The sequence below is a fragment of the Mytilus galloprovincialis genome, chromosome 3 (genome assembly GCF_965363235.1).
Source record: "Mytilus galloprovincialis chromosome 3, xbMytGall1.hap1.1, whole genome shotgun sequence".
Classification (NCBI taxonomy): domain Eukaryota; kingdom Metazoa; phylum Mollusca; class Bivalvia; order Mytilida; family Mytilidae; genus Mytilus; species Mytilus galloprovincialis.
In genome coordinates this window covers 63,138,582-63,161,904 of record NC_134840.1, presented here as the reverse complement: position 1 = coordinate 63,161,904, position 23,323 = coordinate 63,138,582, and the positions used below count along the sequence as shown (strand labels likewise).

General features: G+C 30.9%; 1 protein-coding gene across 2 annotated transcripts in view; it reads left to right on the top strand.

Moving 5' to 3' along the window:
- Nucleotides 1-22,171, top strand: part of LOC143068607 (uncharacterized) — a 38,635-nt gene extending 16,464 nt beyond the window's left edge. For both annotated transcript variants that reach the window (XM_076242801.1, XM_076242800.1), the window contains 18 exons: nucleotides 3,141-3,300; nucleotides 4,021-4,129; nucleotides 4,392-4,531; nucleotides 4,976-5,132; nucleotides 7,443-7,531; nucleotides 8,191-8,322; nucleotides 8,767-8,924; nucleotides 13,298-13,397; nucleotides 14,162-14,237; nucleotides 14,570-14,643; nucleotides 15,278-15,400; nucleotides 16,056-16,146; nucleotides 16,680-16,807; nucleotides 17,419-17,548; nucleotides 18,418-18,524; nucleotides 19,220-19,305; nucleotides 19,849-20,089; nucleotides 20,813-22,171. In XM_076242801.1, coding sequence (XP_076098916.1) covers nucleotides 3,141-3,300; nucleotides 4,021-4,129; nucleotides 4,392-4,531; nucleotides 4,976-5,132; nucleotides 7,443-7,531; nucleotides 8,191-8,322; nucleotides 8,767-8,924; nucleotides 13,298-13,397; nucleotides 14,162-14,237; nucleotides 14,570-14,643; nucleotides 15,278-15,400; nucleotides 16,056-16,146; nucleotides 16,680-16,807; nucleotides 17,419-17,548; nucleotides 18,418-18,524; nucleotides 19,220-19,305; nucleotides 19,849-20,089; nucleotides 20,813-20,836 — 2,125 coding nt within the window. In that variant the 3' untranslated portion in view covers nucleotides 20,837-22,171. The remainder of the gene's footprint in view (nucleotides 1-3,140; nucleotides 3,301-4,020; nucleotides 4,130-4,391; nucleotides 4,532-4,975; nucleotides 5,133-7,442; nucleotides 7,532-8,190; nucleotides 8,323-8,766; nucleotides 8,925-13,297; nucleotides 13,398-14,161; nucleotides 14,238-14,569; nucleotides 14,644-15,277; nucleotides 15,401-16,055; nucleotides 16,147-16,679; nucleotides 16,808-17,418; nucleotides 17,549-18,417; nucleotides 18,525-19,219; nucleotides 19,306-19,848; nucleotides 20,090-20,812) is intronic.
- Nucleotides 22,172-23,323: the final 1,152 nt, after the last annotated feature.

The window sequence follows — 23,323 nt, the reverse complement described above, 5'->3', positions numbered from 1 at the left end:
TTTGATATATGATTTATAAATTTCTGTCTAGTACTTGAAACTATATGCTGTAAACATGGATATTTTTGCTTTTCAATGCCAAATGTTTTCCTATGGAGTGTTAAATTTACGCATCAACAACAAGTTTGCACTTTACATTTAATTTTTTTTTATAATTCTATCAACCGTTCACACTGGTAATATTTTATGCTATATGTGATAAAAAAAAATATGGGAAAAAACATTCCAAGCGTAAAATGTCCATGTTTACAGTAATGTGTGACATTCTATTCCTTCGTTAAGCATCTTAATATGACCAAATCTCTCTTCGTATTATAAATCTATTTATATATTTTTGATGCAGCCGTAGGTAGCATAAAGGTAAGGATACTGGTTGTAGCTACCAACACTTTATTAAGCTGTAATATGCATAGAAAAACACACTTTATACTGCTTATATTGTACAATGTTGTCGGCGCTGGTGGTAGAAAGGCTAGGCCAGTATTTCTTTCTCTCTCAAAAATGTGATTTTGATTCCTTATCAAAGAGCAAATACAGTATTAGACTTTCTGCCTTCAGTGCAATGTAGTAAAATGGCAATATCTATAGGTCTATTTTATTCTCTCAACGCTTTGTATTTGTTGTGACTATTTTTGTCAATCATTTTTTGGTTCATGGATTCTCAAAATCTTTTTTTTTACTCAGAACTAATAAACAGCAACTTTGAATAAGATAGAAACTTATCTGTCTTATCTATTGTTGAAGATTTTAGATTAAATTTAGATATCTGACATGTTTTATTTCTTTTTTATAAATGAATAAACTGCATTTACTTTTGGGCATTCTCATGAACCACTGATTAACAAAAACAAACAACAAGTGAAGGCTTTGTTTCAGTTTAAGGAAAATAATCACTTTCATTGCAGATATACAGACAAGAAAAAGCCTTCCAAAATGTCCTCCTTTATAACAAGGACTAAATATTCTGTAGTATAATTATTTTCTTCATGTCTTATTCCCATTTTGAATATACATGTAATAATAATTTCTTTTTTAACCAAACCCTTTATAATTTTCTTTTCCATGAAAATAAAAGAGAAAAAATATTATAAAATAGAACCACTAATCAACTCAAACTTGTAATTTGTAACTTATTGCATGAAAAAGCTAGTAAGTGCAATGATAGAGTTAGAGGAATGTACAGATCTACTTAAAACGGCTTTTCCCTGACTCAACTTTCTATAAAAACCATGAATTCGTTCGAGAAGAAGTCCAAATCAATGAAAATTTTCATTAAGAATTATGAATTGGAATATTGTTGTTTCCTGCACTTGGGAATGTCAAATCACCTTGTGTTATTTTTACTTGCTTCTCTTTAGTGTCTTTTTTTCAGTTCTGCTTGATAAAAAGATAATTCAGTGTTACCCTTGACTCTCCTTCCTTCTGTTCATCCCAAAAGTATTTTTACACATTATAAGCAAGCTTGATAGAAACAGACATTAACAACTATAGGTCACTGTACGGCCTGCAACAATGAGCAAAGCCCATACCGCATAGTCAGCTATAAAAAGCTATAAAAAGCCCTGATAAGACAATGTAAAACAATTCAAACGAGAAAACTAACGGCCTTATTTATGTAAAAAAAAAAATGAACGAAAAACAAATATGTAACACATAAACAAACAACAACCACTGAATTACAGGCTGCTGACTTGGGACAGGCACATACATAAATAATGTTAAACATGTTAGCGGGGTCCCAACCCTCCCACTAACCTGGGACAGTGGTATAACAGTACAACATAAGAACGAACTATAAAAATCAGTTGAAAAAGGCTTAACTCATCAGATGGACAAAAATACAAGTGGATGTACATGGCCGGGTACTTATACATCCAGACACAAAAAGACACAATGAACAGATCTGAGAGTACTCGCAGTTATCTGACAGCTAGTTCAAAGCCACTTCCAACTAATAAAAAAATCATGCATCTAAGATTAATACATGTACTTTTCAAATAGGCATACATTTTGTACAAACCTTCTTTAATAATATACTAGACATCATGAAACAGTTTAAAACTGTGACTAAACATAAATACAAAAGTTTTCTGAAAAACAAATCATGTACCATTCATCTTCTTACTCTTGCTTTAAGACAGATTCCCTGATCCTTTAGGTACCTAATTGTTCATTTAATTACCAAGAGTTGGTTTCCTTTTGAAGAGCTCATAGGCATTTACATGAACTCAATTAAGAGATATCAAATGTATACATTTTAGTAGCTTAATTATTTTTATATAGTTAAATATGATATAAACTTTTTATTTCTAGTGAGTTTGTTAAGCTTGAAATCTATATATTAGTTTTGTTGTGATAGCAGTACACGCTAGAATTACCCACAGAAATGTGAAGGCACACCATATACACACTTTATATTTTTATTCACAATGGATCAGATTTATTATTTTACTTTGAAAAAAATGTTGTAATTAGTTTTACTCTATTATGTCTTGCCTGCTACCAAGGCACAGTAGCAATACATACAGATCTTTAATTCAAATTTCTGTGTAAGTTCAAGTTCAATACTTTATTAGAGTCTCACCACATACATACAAGTATATATACACAATATGACATTTAATGCACAATATAAAATTCATTCTTAAAAGAACTATGAGAGACTGTTTCATTATAAAAATACCATGTTTTACTGTCTGATAAATGGTGTTTGCTTTAGTGTTTGGCAGGCAACTTTACAAATGTTTGCAGCAATCATAGGCAAAACAATGGGTTCTGCAGAAGCCTTCGTGGATTTTGTTTTTATTTATTGTAAAGAAAATAGATCCAAACACTTGTATTAGACAAAAAAAATTCAAGGCTAGTAGTTTTATGTCTGCATAAGCCAAATAACTATACACGATCAAACAAGTTTTCACAATCATTTTGTGTACTCCTATTTGTATTGTCTAATGATCTAGGTATTGACACCTAAAAATTGAAAACTAGCAAAAAGATTTTTTATGTTTTTTAATTCTTTTTCATCAATTTTATTATTGAGTATTCACATCAACATATCTTTTCGTCAATGTTCACTATATATTAATGCAAAAGAGAATATATGACTTTAAACAGCAAAGTGATATTTTTTTTTATTTCAGTTCGCTGCCTGCAGATCCTACCACACCAATATTACATTATCATCACATCACCCCTGTAGATATTAGAAATTATCATGTCCTTAGAACCGATGTTCCTGAAGTCAAATATGAAAAAACTAAATATATAAAATATATGAGGAGAGAGATGACATACTGGCAGGTAAGATAAAAATGTAGGGTCAGGTCAGCGTCCCTTTTTTCATGGAATGAAACGACAAAGTTTCCTATTAGTCCTGAACATATCAATATAGTTTACTTTGAATTTTAATCATAAGAAATTTTGTGAAAAGGCCAGGCCACTGTGATATAAAATGACTCCAAACTAAAATATATTTCGTTATTGCATCTAAAAATGTTCCTAGAGCTATACCTGTACGTGTTTTAGATAAATTCTGTAACAGTTTATGGACACTAGTATAAATGGATTTGAGGGTAGCAAGGTCAGCAATGTGAAAAAGTACTATCAATTGTGAAAAAGTCTGGTCAAGGAATTAAAAATCCTATTCCCTGACTGAATATCTAAGCAAAAGTTTGGTTGTTTCCTTTACGCTTCATAACTTGTATGAGCAAAACACTGTAAAACATAGTGCCAAAGGATGATACACATGTGTACTGCAAACTGCTTTTGGATCTCACATGTGCAAACTAATTTATATAAAATATTGAAATGAGGTATGAGTTAAAATTGTTTTTGAGTAATCTTTTTGTAAATCAAATTCCTTAATAATTATAAAAAAAGAAGATGTGGTATGATTGCCAATGAGACAACTCTCCACAAGATACCAAATGACACAGAAAGTAACAACTATAGATCACTGTTATAGTGATTGTTATTAATGCATTTTGTAAACTATTGAAACTGACTTTCTTCTTATTTCAGAAAATGATTCCAGTTATTTCAGAAAAGAGTTTAGCAAAACGCTGTAAGGGTATCGCTTGTTGTTCAGCCTCACCTAATGGAAAGTTCATTGTGTTTGGTACAGTCCATGGTAAGTGATCTTTTCAATAAAATAAAAAGATTATTGTGATTTATACAATCAATCATTGTACAGTAGCGCTTCTTTCTTTTGAAATGAGAAAAGAAATCATAATGTATTGGGATACTTAATTTCAGAAATTGCAGAACATGCAATTATAAAGTTGACCATGCCAAGTATTAAAAATGTCAGTAGAGCTCTATTTTTTTTTTAATTGATGATATTTGCACATATGTTGTATATTTATAATATGAAATGTATTTTATCTTGACAGGTGATTGTATAATATTTTTCACTCAGTCTAATCCTTGGCGACCTGTCAGGGTTATTGTCAACGATTCATCAAAAGACGATCCAATAGTCAATATATCATGGTCATTAGATAGTTCTCGTCTCATCACAATTAATAGATCTGTAAGTTAATATTTTAATTATTTATTGAACTTGATTTGTTTAATTTTGTGAATAGTTTTGATTCACCATTTTTATGTGATAGTGTTTTTTTAAAGTGACATCTACAATTAAGTTCAAATTCATTTAGAAGGTTGTAGGGGGTAAATCTTTTCTCCTTAATGCCTATTAATGAAAATATTCTAATTTCTAGTTGTGATGTTAAAAATCGTCCTTTGTACAGATGACAATTTTATAATTATAAACCCATCTGAAGTAAGTATATTGGCAAACCATTACAGAGTCATTTCATTTTTTGATTTCTTATAGAATGTTAACAGTAGCTATTTGTTCATTGAGTATTGTTTTCTGACTTCCGTTGTTATTCAGCCAGCCAGGTTTAAATATGAAACAACAAAAAGGAATGAATCAGAATCTATTTTAATAATCTTGTATAATATGTTTTAGGGTTCACTTCAAGTTTGGGCATACTCTGGTGCAGACACTGTGCAATCAGATGCTAAGAAGATAGGGATATCATCAGATGAAAATAATGTAGCCCCTCCACATCTAGATATTCTCATAGGCATGGATATGGGACATGGTGACTTTGTATTTCAACAAGGTATGTTATAATTATTTATTAAGTCTCCCAAACAAAGTTTGGAGACTTATTGTTTTTACTCAGTTCTTCTTCTTCTTCTTCTTCTTCTTTGTTTTTGCTCAGTTCTTCTTCTTCTTCTTCTTCTTCTTTGTTTTTGCTCAGTTCTTCTTCTTCTTCTTCTTCTTCTTCTTCTTCTTCTTCTTCTTCTTCTTCTTCTTCTTCTTCTTCTTCTTCTTCTTCTTCTTCCGCCACTTTTAAAATGAACTTGTCCTAGGCGTTTCTCCAAAACCGCTTGTCAGATTTACTTAGGGTTTCATAGAATGGTAGACTTATATGTCTAGGTGAGCCATCAATCTTTCGTTTGTGCATTGGGGTCTATTAAGGGGTATTTTGGGGGGTAGAAAGGAGGGAGGGGTTTACTATAGAACCCTATGGGATTTTATTTTCTAAAATTTTCAAATGAATATAACTTGAAAACTGTAAGTGATAGATACATACAGTCTTCAGAAATGATTATAGGACAATAAAACAAATCACATGAAATATAGGGGGAGTCCTTGGGGGTCATCACCACCCCCTTCAATTTGAGAATATGCTTTTATCTTGTAAACTTTCCAGATCCCAACCCCTAAACCATATATATTCTTGAATGGGATGATAACACAAATCAAATGAAATTAAAGGGAAGTCCCCGAGTGTTATCCCCGACCTGTTCAATTTGAGAATGTGCTATTATCTTGTAAACGGTCCAGATCCCAACCCCTAAACCATATATATTCTTGTAGGGGACAATAAAACAAATAAAAAGATATAAAAGGGAAGTCCCTAGGGGGTCACCCCACCCCCTCTTGATTGAAAACTTGTAAACTGTCATCATCCCCTCCCCTAAACCATATATATTCTTGTATGGGACAATAAAACTAATCAAATGAAATTAAAGGGAAGTTCCTGGGGGTCACCACCACTTCGTTCAATTTGAGAATGTGCTATTATCTTGTAAATGGTCCAGATCCCCACCCCTAAACCATATATATTCTTGTAGGGGACAATAAAACAAATGAAATTAAATAAAAGAGAAGTCCCGAGGGGGTCACTTTACCTCGTTTGAAAACTTGTAAACGGTCAACATCACCACCCCTAAACCATATATATTCTTGTATGGGACAATAAAACAAATCAAATGAAATGTAGGTAAAGTACCTGGGGGTCAACACCACCCGCTCCTGTTTGAATACTTGTAAATGGTGGAGATCCCCACCCCTAAGCCATGTATATTCTTGTATGGGACAAAAAATCAAATCAAATCAATATGGGACCATATAAATGGCGAGTTATGGGAGCTTTGTTTGGGAGACTTCGTAACAGCATCCTGTTACAATTACTTCTTGTTTTTTTTGCATTCGTTCATTCTACCATTTGTTTGACCATCCATCTGTCCTGCTTCAGATTAAAGTTTTTGGTCAAGGTAGTTTTGGATGAAGTTTAAGTCCAATCAACTTGAAACTTAGTACACATGTTCCCAACGATATGATCTTTCTAATTGTAATGCCAGATTAGAGGTTTTACCCCAATTTCAAGGTCCACTGAACATAGAAAATGTTAGTGCAAGTGTTGTATCCATGTACTGTGGACACATTCTTGTTTTTTACTGTAATTAGAACTTTTGTTTTTAAATATTATAATCCAACTAACAGGGATAAATGTTAAAATCATAAAAATTAACTTGGGACTCTAAGTAAAATTTTAGAAGAGTTTCCTGAATCAAGTCATTTTATATGTAGAGTTCTGATTTCAGCTGCCAATTATATTGAAGCATTTAATAAAAAATGTGACTAATTGCAAACAATGGAAAAAATCAAGAACTTTGTATATATGCTGGTGTGCAAGGGATGGGGTCGATTACTTTAAAATGTAATCGATTAAATTACAATTACTTAGCTAATAAAATGTAATCAATTACATTACAATTACACCCTATTTCATATGTAATCGATTACAGTAGATTATTTTTTTTTTAATGTAATCATGATTACTTTAGATTACTTATGATTACATTGTATATTTCAATATCAAAGTGTTTTTTTTTTCATAATTTTTCATCCTCACAAAAAAGCTAGTTTTGGTGATTTTTTTAAAAGTCTTAATTTATTCATCTTATTTAAAAGAATTTAAAGACAAGTACAGTGTAACATGTGTAATTTGATAAAATAGTCACTAACACACTAACTATATTCATGATAAATGCCATTAAAGCCTGTGCTAACTTTTTTACATGTGATTAAAGATGGAATGCCGCAAGGATTGAATGATTTTTAATTATTCTTTATACAGGTCCTCATGCAAAACAACAGACAATAGATGGTAACTATGGTCCTGCCATGGCAACCTTTTTCCCTACATTCACATTCTTTGGAGATCAAGTAAGTGATTTATATTAAACACCATATTCTGACATTGAATTGAAATGTTAGAAACCCCTTTTAACAAATAAATGTAACAGCTATTCCAGAATTAACTTATTATGGAAGGTGTTCAGGTATCTTTTGATATAGTTATCACACAATAACACATTAATAAAATGTCTAACTAAAGTTAATTGTTATCTGGTCTTCTGTGAAAAGGTGCCTTCCACCCCATTATCATTTTTTCAGATGAAACATTCATTTAATTATTCTGAGGATTCACAACTGTTTTCTGTAACTAGACACGGAAGGAGGTTTTTAGTATTTTGTTATTCTTTGCATTAAAGCTATGAGGTTTTAGTTCTTTGATTATATAGTGAATATGTAAGGTTATTCCAGCAACGTGTCGAGGACACAGAAATCAGGAACATTATGTATTAATCCTGATTGACTTATTTTAAAAGTCCTTGACTTCACCAGCCAAACAAAAACTAGAACTTCTGTAATTGCATGATTTAAATGAAAAACGTACATTTATTGATAATTTCCAGTTCATAATTAGTAAATGAGGTTTTAAAATAAATCCTTATAAAACATTTTTTTCTTATGACTAACTATAAATCCTGAATCTTGATGTAATTATTTTCATTCATTTTTTTTTTATCTTATCCTTGCAGAGTCAGACTTGTATTGCAATAGGTAATGGAGATATATTAAAGAGTGACTTTGATGTTCCTCTAAATGCTCCACCTGATAAAGCAGATTATGAATACGAACCAGCACCTGTCATACTTAATCCTATAATTAAGGTGAGTAGGTTTTTTACATCTATATATTGCATTTAAAGAATTACCTACTTTGATATTAAAGAATATTTTAGAGTACTATTTTTGTAGCTTCCATTGCAAATGATAGACAGAATTGTAAAATATAAAAAGAAATTTTTAATTATTTCTTACAAATTTCATGTGAAATTATTCATGTAGGTTGCATGTAACAAATTATAAATGTAAATCACTCTGGTTTATGTAACGGCTCCTTATCATCATGCTATGTATGTTTTGATGTATATTTTACAAGCTATATGTGTTTACTGCAGGATCAAAACTGATATAAAATTCTATGTTACTATTGGACACAAACGCTAGATTTTAACCAACCAATTGAAAGAAAAACATGCTGCTTTATCATATTATTGTGTTGTTGCATATTGAATAATTACATCAATTATCCAAAAATATATTCCTTTACAGGATAGCAATACAAAAGGGAATAGGATAGGAAATGGACTAGATGCTGAATTGTTACGATACCATCAAACCAAGGTCATATTTCTTGGGTTTTATAACAACATCAATGATTTAATTACAATGGATGATAAGGGATATATTGCTATATGGAAATATGATGTGTAAGTCAAGTTAAGTTATTAGAGGAGATATTTTATTATTAGTTTATCTTAATGTGTTTTAGAGACTCCTGACATGAATAAATTTGAATGGTTGATTAGAAAGTGAAAGGTTACATTGTATTCTTTGAAGATTTTTAAAAGAGACATACAGCATATTTATATAAAAGAACATGTGGGGTATACACTTAAGAGACAGCAACCTTAAAGGCACACAAAAAACAAAAGATATTTGGATCTCAATGTATGTGACCAAATTAAAAAAAAAACTATCAAAGATCTGCAATTGGTACTGAATTGAGAACGAATTAATAAATTGAGTTAAGGCGAAGTGTACGTAATTAAACTATACAATGGATTTTTTAAAAATTTTACATGTAGATTCTTCTTGTAAAAATAAATCGGAAAATAAAATAAAAAAAGGGGGTAACCGTTTTCGTTTTTGAGATACGAGCTGTTGAAGTTAACAGCATCATACACCAAAATTACAAAGGATATATAGGGAAAATCGTGAAATTCGGCAGGAATTGTTACATTTCCAAGATTTTCTATTATATTAGACAATCGATAATTTTTTTAATTTATGAGACGATTCTAAAATGTCTGAGGAATCGATTGGTGCAAAGAAAGTCCTTAGCAACCGTGCTACTTTTCAAGCTATACCCTGTTAAAGTTGAATCTTGAGTGTAAAAAAAACCAAAAAACAGCGACAACGTTATTGACGTCGCCGCAACAGTTACGACGCTTCATATAGTTCTATACTTGTATGAAATATATACCGTTTTGTTGGAGTTCGTGTTGCTCGGTCTTTAGTTCTTTATGTTACGTTTTGTGTACTATTGTATTGTATTTGTCTTTTATATTCTGGTGCGTGCGGAGATCGTCAAGCTAGAAAACAGTTGACATTTTCTTCATTATGAACTAGAACTATTTTCGACCTTGGTGCCTTATTTTTGTTAAAATCTAAACACTGCGACGTGTTTTCAAAATCTTTGTTCCCATAAAACTTCATTTCATCAAGGTCTCTTCTCAGAATATCAACCATCTGTCTGGCACAGGATAACAAAGTAAATTTAAGTTGTGTGGTAATTCTTAGTACATTTGGGTAAATTAATCTTATCTTTGTGCCGCATAAGCATCTCTATAATTCAACACATCCCTGAGCCACGACATTATATATTTTATGCATTGCATGCACTTCTTTTTATCACAATCCAGACCGGCTAGTAACCGTTGTATAACTTTACACGTCTGAAGACGAGTATTTGCGTGAAACATTTTTGTATGATTTTTATTTCTTGAAATCAATCTGAAATCTACAACTGTTACAGTCCTTTCCCGAAAGTCGGGCTGGACCTTTACTTTTCTGTGAATTCGGGATTTACACAAACTGTAACCCGAATAATTCAGTCGTATTATTCAGCTAATGTACGAATGCTACATTTCTCGTGTGGGAGAAAATCGGACATGGAAAGGGCTTGAATTATTCGAGTTACTCAAATTGAAACTCGGGAATATATATCTAGCTGTTTGGAATTCGCGGAAACAAATGATTGTTTTTCGGCATTACGGTATTGAATCAATATGAGAGATACCAATTTATTCTTTTAACAAATTCGAATACCAGTCAGTTTATAGGACTTTAGTGTGAAATAGGGGCGGTAATCCATTCATTTTATCCAATCAATTTGGGGGGCGGGGGTCAACATTGATAGTCAAAAAGCCTTGAAATATTTGATAAAAACATTGAATGTAAATTATATGAACTCCAAAGTCTCATATTATAAGACTAGTAAACCACAGGCTTCTCAATTCTTGTATGATCATGAACTAGGTGAAAACCTAGAGCTGACCGAGTGCGAGATCCTCATGGATAATCATCGAGGTCGTTAAACACCCCTTGCAGTAAACTTGGGTTAAATTTTTTAAAAAATCGAAATGTAATAGTCTGAACACATTTCACCTCTCATTCCACTAAATATTAAATTGCAGTTACAAGTATTACAAAACCTCCCTGACCTCTTTTCTTTAACTATAATAGAGGGGGAGGGACGGAGGGATCCAGATCCCGAAATCCCGGGCTTAAAAACACGACTTCCTGAGGTCCTGAATTTAAAAAAAATTGAATTCCCGACTACCGGAAATTCGGAAATAGAATTCCCGGATCCCGAAAGTGTCAATCCCGAAATCTCGAGCTTAAAAACACCCGATCCGGGAGTTCCGATAAAGGTCCTACCCCCTCCCCCCGAAATTCTATATTCTATTCATTCATAATCTTGAATTGAGACTTGATACTTCAAAATTACATTCTAATTTTGAATGATGCACACAGGCACAATAAAAGAAAACAGATTTCGCTATATATCTCTTCGAAATTGGAATTTGTGAAAGAAGAAATGACATGTTATATTTTATCTTACATGTGTACTTTCAATTTCAATATGGTTCTAAATTTAGATTTAGTTTTCCCATAAATTGCGGACGGAATAGAAGACACCTGTTTATTTTCTGCACATGTAGAAAAAGTTGAAAACTGGGAGTTGAATGACATAATTTTTACTTACTTTTAAGATAAATGTTAGAGTGAGACAACTTTTAAGTTACTGAATAATTTTTGGGGCCTAATTTGTTTATTTTTTGTTTGTTTTCCGTCTTTGTTCTTCCGACCTGTAACATGTGTAAGCGTTGCACTAGTAGTCAAATTATTCTCTTGGTATCGTCTGATTTCTTATATGAATATAAATCATGTCCTTAAATTTTCAATTGCACAAAATACGAACATTTCAATGTCTTTTTAATTAAACAATTAAATTTACACGTCTTTCATTAATTATTTGTAACCTATTATAAAACTTTACTTTGAGTGCTGTGTTTTCCGTTCAAGACTACGGCTTTTTAAAACGATATTGTTGGGTCAATTCAGGTTTCATTTTTATTAATTTGATATCAATAGAAGAAAATTGTTACATGTTTATTTGTTTATTTGTTTATAATTTTGTTGTGAGGCGTTTTTTTCTTTCTGTTGATATCATACACACGAAATGCCTTCTCCTACGCATCTAAAACAAAAAAAAAAGATTGTTTTTAAGTCAGGCTGCACACAGAACAACGTACAGAATGCTGTGATTTCTAATTGGAGTTATTTAGATAATTTTTATTAGGTTTAAGACAGCATAAGGGTGCTTGTTGGATTCATTATAGACCGCAGAAAGTAGTTTCTTATTCGCGTGTCCTTTCTTGGAGTAAGGGAGATAACTTGCGTAACTAACGACGAACGTTTTTAATCCCGTATTCTGCTAGAGGCGTGCAATTACGTACACTTCGCCTTAAAGAAAAGTTGTAGTAATTTTGAGAACATCTTTGCTGCTATAGGATTATCTTCTATGCAGTATTTTATTTAGAATTTTTGATGAAAGAGTCAATACATGTGGCCTGTGATTATTCATATTTTGAGAAGTTTAACATGAAATGATCCAACTACGAATTGCAAAAAAAATTGTGATCATGTGATCATAAAGACTTTACAAAATTTGTGATGCCCCATCTAGACATAATGTTTTTCGGTCTGTGCATTCATTCATTCCTTCATCCATCCGTTTATCCATCTATCCCACTTCTGTTTAAAGATTTGGTCAAAGTAGTTTTCAATGAAGTTGAAGTCCAATCAACTTGAATATGAGTACACATGTTTCCTATCATATGATCTTTCTAATTTAAATGCCAAATAAGAGGTTTGACCCCAATGTCACAGTCCACTGAACATATAAAATAATTTTGTCTTGCTTCAGGTTAAAGTATTTGGTCAAGGTTGTTTTTGATGAAGTTGAAGTCCAATCAGTTGAAACTGAGTACAAATATTCCCTATGATATGATACTTCTAATTTCAATACAAAATTAGAGTTTTAACCCCAATTTCACAGTCCAAACATAGAAAATGAGTCTGTCCCGCTTCAGGTTAAAGTTTTTGGTCAAGATAGTTTATGATGAAGTTAAAGTCCAATTAACTTGAAACTGTGTACACATGTTTCCTATGGTTTGATCTTTCTAATCTAATGCAAAAAAAATAGGTTTGACCCCAATTTCACAGTTTACGGAACATATAAAATGAGTCTATCATGTTTTACATTAAAGTTTTTGGTCAAGGTAGTTTTTGATGAAGTTGAAGTCCAATCAACTTGAAACTGAGTACACATGTTTCCTATGATTTGATCTTTCTAATTTTAAAGCTAAATTAGAGTTTTGACCCCCAATTTCATGGTCCACTGAACATAGAAAATGATAGTGAGAGTTGAGATCTATGTACTATGGAAATATTCTTGTTTTTTTTATTTTTCTACTTTCAAGATGATTTTTAGACCTTTATATTTGTTTTTCAGAAAACAGATAGAAGGTGTAGGCTGGATAGTACCATATAAAAAGTATCAGTTATCACCATATAAACTGCTGTATGATCCTGTTGATGATAAACAACCAAAGGTGAATATGGAAAACTGTGTGAAATCCTTGCAATGTCATGGAACTTTCTGCCATTAATGATAATTTATCTTTACAAATATAAAGATTAAATATAGTAAAGCTATTACAACCTGGATTGGTAAAGCAAAAATATGTGTTGTTATTGTGTGTTTGCTAATTGACCTGTTTATTCTTATGTCCACATTTTATAGTAGATATTGCAGTAGATTTCAATAAAAAAAATCAGTACATAATAATGCATTATGTATAAAAAGAATAAGTAACTGCTGTCACTGTGGTATTATTGCCATGGAAACTGCTTTTCACCATAATTCACATAAACAATTTTATAATGTGATCAAGAAGATTTTCCATAGCAAAACATCTTCCATGCCATATTTACACAATGGAATGAGCAAGTTGTGAACACTTGTGTAGATCCAGCTTTCTAGAATTAGTTCTAGTTTTGTTTTCAGGGTTTTTTTTTATTTTTTGAAGAAATTCACTATCAATTGGTGAAGGAGCATGCACTGCATCATTCCATTAATACAACTTAGAACTTTTCTCCTAAATGGCTAATTGAAATATTGTTAAGGACTCTGATGTTGGTTACTGTACTACAGTATAAGAAATTTCTACGACTCTGATGTTGGTTACTGTACTACAGTATAAGAAATTTCTACCATGTCACAATTATATAAAACAATTTTATGTTGTGCAATTGATTAAAATGTTTAAACTAATAAGAATTGCTTTGCATTTAAACATGTCTATATACATTTCAGCTGGTATTCACTGATAAAACTGTACCTGGGCAAAGACCTAGAACCAGACAAGAGATTGCACAACAAAGAGAAATGAGTAGGTATTATAAAGTTACTTTTTAAAAACATATTTTGTTAGAAATAATACAGTAATAAGGGTAAATCACAGAAAGCATAAACCACATTCAGCTCTGTTTACCCAAAAGCTTCTTTTTACTTTCTGTTCAACACCATATCAGAAATAAAACTTCTTCTTTTCTTGTTTTACTTTTAAACAGCATATTGTCATTTTTTTAACATTCCATTTTAGCCATTTGATATTATCTCATGGAGAAGACTTCATAAGTCTATTTGACTTGTGTCTAATCCAATCATTTTAGGTTAAAACTTTTATCCTATTCTTACAACAGATTTGTGATCTAATTTTAGTGGCAAATACAATAGACAATATGATGTTAGGAGACCCTTGGGATATAGAATTACTGGAAAACAGAACTATCAGGGTAAGTTTAATAAATAATGCAATAAAATGAGAAAAAGAAATATAGTATTTTTCAAAAGTGACACCATTTGGTTGTGAGGCATTTCAAAAGTTATAGTAGAAGTTATAAATGTTGTTTTTATGCCCCATTTATGGGCATTATGTTTTCTGGTCTGTGCGTCCGTCTGTTTGTCCGTTCGTAATTCCGTCTGTCTGTCTGCCTCTCTTCAGGGTAAAGTTTTTGGTCAAGGTAGTTTTTGATGAAGTTGAAGTCCAATCTACTTTAAACTTAGAACACATGTTCCCTTTGATATGATCTTTCTAATTTTTATGCCAAATTAGAGATTTTTCCATATTTTCACGGTCCATTGAACTTAGAAAATGATAGTGCAGATGGGGCATCCGTGTACTTTGGATACATTCTTGTTTATGAACTATTAACTATTTATTTAAATCAGTAGATTTTTTTTTGTCAGTAAAATACAAGTTGATGAATGTTATGTGTAACATTTTGGATCCTCTTCTGTGCATAAGGGTCCATGAGTTGTTTCCAGTAGATGTCACTCTATAAAATGTATTATATGACATCGATTTGAATAAGGAAAAAACACAGGATTACATTAAAAAGTCTTACTCATATATTATTTATTTTTCAGTCCAGTACTTATATACCGTCTGGTAAAATAAAAGAATCTGGTGCTATATTTCACATTGTGATGAGACACGTGGAGGATAACACGCTGTCTTCTTATGTAACAAGAGCGTATAAACCTCTGGAGGTAAGATATGTTATTTATAGCTTGTCAAGAATTAACTTATAGAGTATAACTGTAATAAGGTGATCTCTCACTTATTTTGTTCTTATGCTTATGAGAGATTTCTAAAAAAAAAGATATAAAAAAAGTGTGTCATCCATTTTCAATTATATATTCTAAGTTTCTAGGTTACATAGATTATTTTCAATCTGCTTCATGTAAATGCCTAAAATACATTGGTGAAACTTTGACTTTTACAAATGCAAAAACTAATTTAAAGAGTTATCTCCCTTAACCAATGTGTTCCCCCTTCCCCCTTAAGTTCAATAAATTTTGTTTATCAATTCTATCACATAGTACTGGAAAGTTCTGTTTCCTTTTATACAATGCTGTAATGTTCTACAAAATTTGAACATTTTTTACTTGTAAAACTACATGTAGGATATGAATGGATTTCATTTTCAGTTTACAAAGGATAACTATAGGATTAAACTCTTTTTTCTAGAGGTTATTGATATGTAAGCGCGGCGATAAATTCACAAACTGAATAAAAGTCCTCAGAAACATAGTATTTAATCATATATACCATTATTTTTGTCACTTAACTTCTGTATTTGCTTGCAGATTTCAGTACATGTAATATAATATTTTGTAAATTATATTTATTCTCATTATTCAGGTTGAATATACTAAATTAATTGGTGCCAAACAAACTGTCAAAGGGGATGCTATGGTTATTGGAATGCTGTTTAAATCTTATCCACCTAAAGGTAAGTATATACTTCATATGACCTTCAGAATATGAATGTGATTGAACATTTCATAGTATTCTTGAAAAAAATTGCCTTGAGCTACACTGAAAAAACATATGAATGGGACGAAGTTGCAATCAAAACAATAAATCAACGAAAGACCAAACAAAATCTGTATCAAAAGGAATGCATTACAACAGAGATGAATGTTAGTCCCTATTTTAAACACAACACAGACAATAAAAGATTAAGTAACTGAACTCAGGCTCTACATAATGGGAAGAAGTACATGTAAGAATGGCAGATTGTAGTGAGAGAAAAGAATAGACACATGAATTTCAGTGAAAAATCTGTTCTATTCAAATATTTGCTTAGATTTTACCATGTTTATTCTTTAGTCCTCTGCAATTCAAACAGTTGATGTCTTCTTGTAATAGGTACTATATCATGCATATATTTTAAACTGAATTTGTTTTTGAATCATCTAAACTTGAAACTTTGTCCTTAATACATGTTTTGTCAAGAATACTGCACTATGTTTTGTATTGTAGAACCTCATTTAACCCTTGTTATATTTGATTATAACACCATGGAGCTCAGAGATTTTAGAAGAGATGTATATTTGTCCGAAGGAGAATATTCAGAACTGCTAAAAGATGATAACAAAGTGTCCTTTGATGTAAGTATGTAAGAAACAATTCTGTGTATATATTGAACAATCCTTCATAGAAAATACTTTGTTTAAGACCAATTTATGATTTTTACTGATAGCAACTTTTAATGGTTTTATATAAATCAATGAAAAACTGTATTTTTTTCCAATTTTTCTATGTCCCAACTTGCTATATATATATATATATATATATATATATGATCATATAAGTTTGAAGCTTAGTTCAAATATTCATCATGATGTGAACTTTTCATAACATATGCCAAATACGGGTTTATATGTAAATTTTAAATTCCACTAAACATGATAGTGGGCTAGTATGAAATTAGCATATTCTCAGATATTAGCTTAGCTTTAAGGTAGTTTTAGCAATAAATCATATATAGGGACTATAACTTTGAATTATATTAAGATATTCATTATCCTTCATTTCCAAAACGAATGCCAAGTTAAGGTTTTGGCCTAGAGTGGAAACTCCTGTTCAATTAACATATATTCTTGTTTTTAAATAACTTTTATGAACATTTTGAGAAAAAACTCAATGCTTTGCATGCTTTGTGTTCATTGTAATCCCAAGACACTATTTTGTATTTTATAGATATTTGAATTATTTCCAGGTTTCAAGAGTATTTGGTCCAACAGGTTCAGAGCATCTATTCCTTCTAGTAAGAGGTGTACTGAGAGTGATCTCCCTTACCACTGGAAGACAAATGGTAAAACAAGAAGAAGTCACAGGAAGATTTACAAGTATGTCATATTTTATTATATAAGCAACCTGTTTTATAGTGCCTCATCTAAAGAAAAAAATGTTATTCCATTCTTCCTTTCTATAAATGGATTAAATTTTGTGGAATGAAAACTGAATAAAGTTTGAGTTTATTATCAATTTCATGTCTTTTCATTTTAGAGTTATGTCCCTTGAATTTTTCAAATTATATAAATTTCATTAAGCACATGTATTTATTATGCTTTATAGTTATGAATTTTAATCATATTAAGGTGGTACCTAACACTACAGGGAGATAACTCTGTAAAGTCGGCTAAACGTTTTGATTACATTGTGTTGTAAATGGAATATTAAGCTTCTCAATGATCAAAATTGGTGTTTGTCAAACTGCTATATAACCAGTGTAATTTTTCTGACAAAACGGTTGGTTCAAAAATTTTGATTTTTTTATATTTTTGTTTAAGGGTCAAAGTAAATACTTTGTCAAATTTTTTTGAAAATTAAACGAGCCAAATTAATTTTAGTGAAAGTGTTGGGTACCACCTTAAACATGCAGATTATTTCATAGATGATGTGTGTCAACACAAATCAAAGGACAACTGTAGCAAATATATCAAAGAAATATCTATAAAATTTCACATAACAAAATTAATTTGAAGAATTTTAAGATTGTATCAGTAAAATCTTATATTCCTTATCATTATAACATCAGTTGCCCATGTTTAGAATCCAATACAGTTATGGTAGCACAAACAATGTTAAAATAAAGAACATTGTCCATATATATTTAAAAGATATAAGTATAACGCATAAATGATGATTGATTGTAATAGTCTGTAACATTTCTAGTTTAAATATTCTCTTATAAAACCTCATGTTTAATTTACAGATTTTCAAGGTTGTGTGATAGACTTTGAACACTTAGAATTACCTACTAATGCAGAAGTTACAGCAGTCAGCACAGCTAATCATTTGTTTGCGGTTTTTTATGATGATGTAGGTATTTTTTGGTAGAGAAATATTCATCTCAGGAAGTAAGTCTTAAGTTCTAAGAATTTCTGCAACTCATCTTGTTTTGCTGCAGAATATAAGGACCCTTAAATGCAGGTAGTCGTGTGTACCTTTTGAGAATATTAAGCACAATATATCAGTCAGCCTTGAAGAAGTAAAGAATCAATGTGACACATTTTATTTCCTGTTGAATATGGTACATTTCATATTCCAGGATAATTTAAGGTAAATGCTATTAACTCAACCCCACTCAATTATAGCACAGACCACTACCACCTAAATTATACTTTTTTACCATCAGAACACATTATTTTCACTAAAATCATGTACTGAAAATATGGATGAGCAAGTTATTGAACATACAATTCAAAGAAAAACTAAGGTTTCAGTGATGAGGTATTTGTTAATTGAAATTAGCTTTGTTAAGTTTATACAGGTGTTCAGATGGACTGAATGTTACCCAGAAAATGTAAAAATGTTTCTCACTTTGCTGCTTTTAAGACCCACCATCTGATAATTTCCACTAACTAACTAAAATTTACACATATTATGGACTAACAGTTAAAAAAAGTATGCCAATTAGTTTTCTGTAATGATATAGAAAAAAAACCCAAATATCCAGAAATTGCAAATTGTTACAACCATTAACAGCATTTTAATAAAAATAAAATCTGTTTCAGAAAACTACAACTTATCATATTGTGAAGTTTGAAGATGAGAATACAGATGAAGATAGGAGAGATATGTGGGAGACTTACTCTAAAATGTAAGTAGGGAAAAAAAGAGGCAACTAAGTTTGAATTTGTAGTTGCTATTATTCATTTGCATAATTATCTGAACAATGAATGATTGATGACACTTTGAAATCATATGAATTCTTGTTGAAAGTTAATTGGAGCTACTGTCATTTATTTTAGCTGATGAAAACAAAAAAGTTGAAATGTATTTGTTTTCTGATATATATTAACTAAATGTTGTTCCCTTAACATTATTTTTGTTACATAATCTTTATTTTATTTTCATGGTTTAATAATTGGAAAGTTAGGCTTAGATTTTGGTTTAAGACCAACATATTGCAGGGTTTAATTTTTAAGGAAATGTTTTGAAGTATGACTTGATTTTATAGATGGCACTAACCTGTTAGAACTTAAGTTAATTATATATGAGTACATAGGGTGTCAAAATTTCAAAGTTTTACAAACTCAGTATTTGGTGAATATGAAGTGGGTAAAAATGTCAAATTCAGAAATGCATGTCTTAATTAAACATTGTGGGGAATTACACGACAGCAATTTATTTATATTTTTAGAGTAAGGCACAGAACAGTGCCAGTAGAACTACGTGTTGACACTTATACCCACAAAGGCTTACATCACGGAGAAGATGAAAGTGACGATATACAGCACCCGGCAGTCATGCTGAGATCAATTATACTAGAAACTATGGATAATGCTTTACAGGCTTCTGTTAAGAAAAAGTATAGCCCAAAGATGAAGGAAGGACTACAAATCTATGACAAAATTAAAAATTATGAAATGCTAGAAACACTGGTATGTTTTTAAGATAGTGGTAGTTGAAGACTTTTTAAAATTTTTGCAGCAAAGCAAGAGTGATACTTATCATTATATTTGAATGAAAGTTTATCATGTTTATGTAGGGTTTTTTCTATGAAGATAGAAAAACAGAAATGTGACTTAACTGAAGTGACAACTAATGGTCATCTGATCTTCTTAATATCATATAAACATGTTCTAGAACTTGCTTATTGTTGACAGACAGATACAAAATTCTAACAGGCATTGGTCCAAACATAAAGCATTGGAATACTTTAAATAACTGATTTGACACTTTCTATTACTTATTTGTGTTTTCTTAGTTGGGTGTTATTCTTATTTTGAATATTTTTTATTTTTGGTCTAAAAAAATTGTTAAAGAACTTTGTTGTTTCTTCTAAGTCGTTCACATCTTTTCTAAACTCTTGGGAATTAAGGGTGTGTCAAATTTACAGACCATAATGACTGTTTGCTTACATCTTGATGTTTATTGATTTGGTGGAGGGGTGTGTAAGGTTGCTGTGTGATTGACATGTATATACCACAGATATCCTTTTATTCATGTTTAGAATTATTCAATGTAATGACTAACTATTTATCCCAATTTATGTCATCACAATCAAACATCATGAAAGTTGAAGAATTATTCCAAATATATTGTGTTGCTACCTTTTAAGAAGTGAAAAGGATAAATAGATTATTATTTTTATCTATTTTTAGGTGGAAGATGAGAAGCTTCTGTAAAGATTCATACAGATACAATCATGTGTGGTTTACTATATCAAGTATGACTATGCTAATGATGACAAGTACCATGATGTTCTTCTTATTAGTAGATCATAAGACTATATATAGCTAGAAATGAACAGTAGAGTGTTATAAATTTATAAACCAGCTATGAATGAGTGCATATCTAGAACACTAGTCCAAAACCAATATCAGTTGTATGTCCTTTTGCCTGAATTCAATATTTCCTGAAATAATTGTGTGATTTGTTAAGTCAGCTGGACAATGGTCACTACCATCAGTGGAAGATTTCATTGGATCTGACATCCTGTTGTAGATTGGCGAGGATCAAAATAGCAGAAATTTTAAGGATGGTAGAATATACTAAACCATTGCTGTTAATGTATGAGACTGAGATTCAGGTGCTAAAGATTCTTGTTACTTTACTTACCAGTAATTTGAATTTTTGATAATTACTTTAAAGTGCTATTTTTCATTGTCACAAGTGTTATTTTCAATCAAGGAAGGCTTAAATGTAATAGTGCTGTAACAAATATGTCTCCTAGAGAAAGCAATTACCTCTCATTTCAATTAGTAATACAAATATATTTTTGTTTCTCATTTGATTCAAAAGATTTTTTTAATATAATTGATCTTGTTACAAACTCAATATGGCATAATGTTTTACCATTGTTAATATCCTGAAATGTCTACACTGTTTTGGTGTCTATTTAGTATTTAGATTGGGTAGTAAAATTTTAAAATCAATGATGATTTAATATTAAATTGATTAGGCACCTTTCATCACAGACCAAGTTTGAATTTTACATGTTTCACAATTGTTGTTATTCTTGTTGTATGTGTAAAATGTAATATTAAAAATCACTTCTCTTCCAACCCTGCCTCAATGTGTTCAGACATTGTATATGTCACAGAAAAGTGCAGGATCTATGATCACTGATGAGATTTGTTGAGATTCAACATTTAATTTATGTAATAGATATATATTTATATTCACTACCTAAGGGATGTAGCAGTTTTAATGCAGAAAATATTTTTAACGTATTTCATGGAATAAACCTGTTGCATTTTATTGTTATAGATTAATCATATTGTGCCATCAATTTGTAATGTCATATTGGATTTTTTTTCATTGAATATTAACCATAAATTTTGTTTTATATTGTGACTTTTCATATTTGACTTCAGGGGACTTCAAACAATAATCATTTTAGCATTATCATTCCATTATAATCATGTTATTTATAAAACTGTGATGAATTATTTATATTTAAATACAAATTATATATATTTGATACTTTGTTATGTATTTTTGAATAAAATATGAAATATGATTTAGTTTTATCTTCTTAAAATGATTTATATAAAGTGATGTCAGTACAATCAACATTTGTTTCTATTATTCCTGTAGAAAATAATATTGCCAGAGTAAAAAAAATCTTCATGGCTAGAATCTTTTAACTGCTAAACCAGTTTAAAAGTTATCAAAGGTACCAGGATCATAATTTAATACGCCAGACACACGTTTCATCTATACAAGACTCATCAGTGATGCTCAGATCAAAATAGTTATAAAGCTAAGCAAGTACAAAGTTGAAAAGCATTGAAGACCCAAAATTCTAAAAAGTTGTGCCTAAAAGGCTTAAGGTAATCTATTCCTGGGGTAAGAAAATCCTTAGTTTTTGTCGAGCCTGCAACTTTTGTTGCAGAAAGCTCGACATAGGGATAGTGATCCGGTGGTGGCGGCGTTAGCTCACTTCTTAAAAGCTTTATATTTTAGAAGGTGGAAGACCTGGATGCTTCATACTTTGTATATAGATGCTTCATGTTATGAAGTTTCCGTCAGTCACATGTCCAATGTCCTTGACCTCATTTTCATGGTTCAGTGACCATTTAAAAAAAAGTTCAAATTTTTTGTAATGTTGAATTCTCTCTTATTATAAGTAATAGGATAACTATATTTGATATGTGCGTACCTTTCAAGGTCCTCGTGTCTGTCAGACAGTTTTCACTTGACCTCGACCTCATTTCATGGATCAGTGAACAAGGTTAAGTTTTGGTGGTCAAGTCCATATCTCAGATACTATAAGCAATAGGGCTAGTATATTCGGTGTATGGAAGGACTGTAAGGTGTACATGTCCAACTGGCAGGTGTCATCTGACCTTGACCTCATTTTCATGGTTCAGTGGTTATAGTTAAATTTTTGTGTTTTGGTCTGTTTTTCTCATACCATATGCAATAGGTCTACTATATTTGTTGTATGGAATGATTGTTAAGTGTACATGTCTAGCGGGCAGATGTCATGTGACCTTGACCTCATTTTCATGGTTCAGTGGTCAAAGTTAAGTTTTTGAGTTTTGGTCTTTTTATCTAATGCTATATGCCATAGGTCAACTATATTTGGTGTATGGAAATATTTTATGATCTTTATGTCAGTCGAGCAGGTTTTATTTAACCGTGACCTCATTTTCACGGTTCATTGC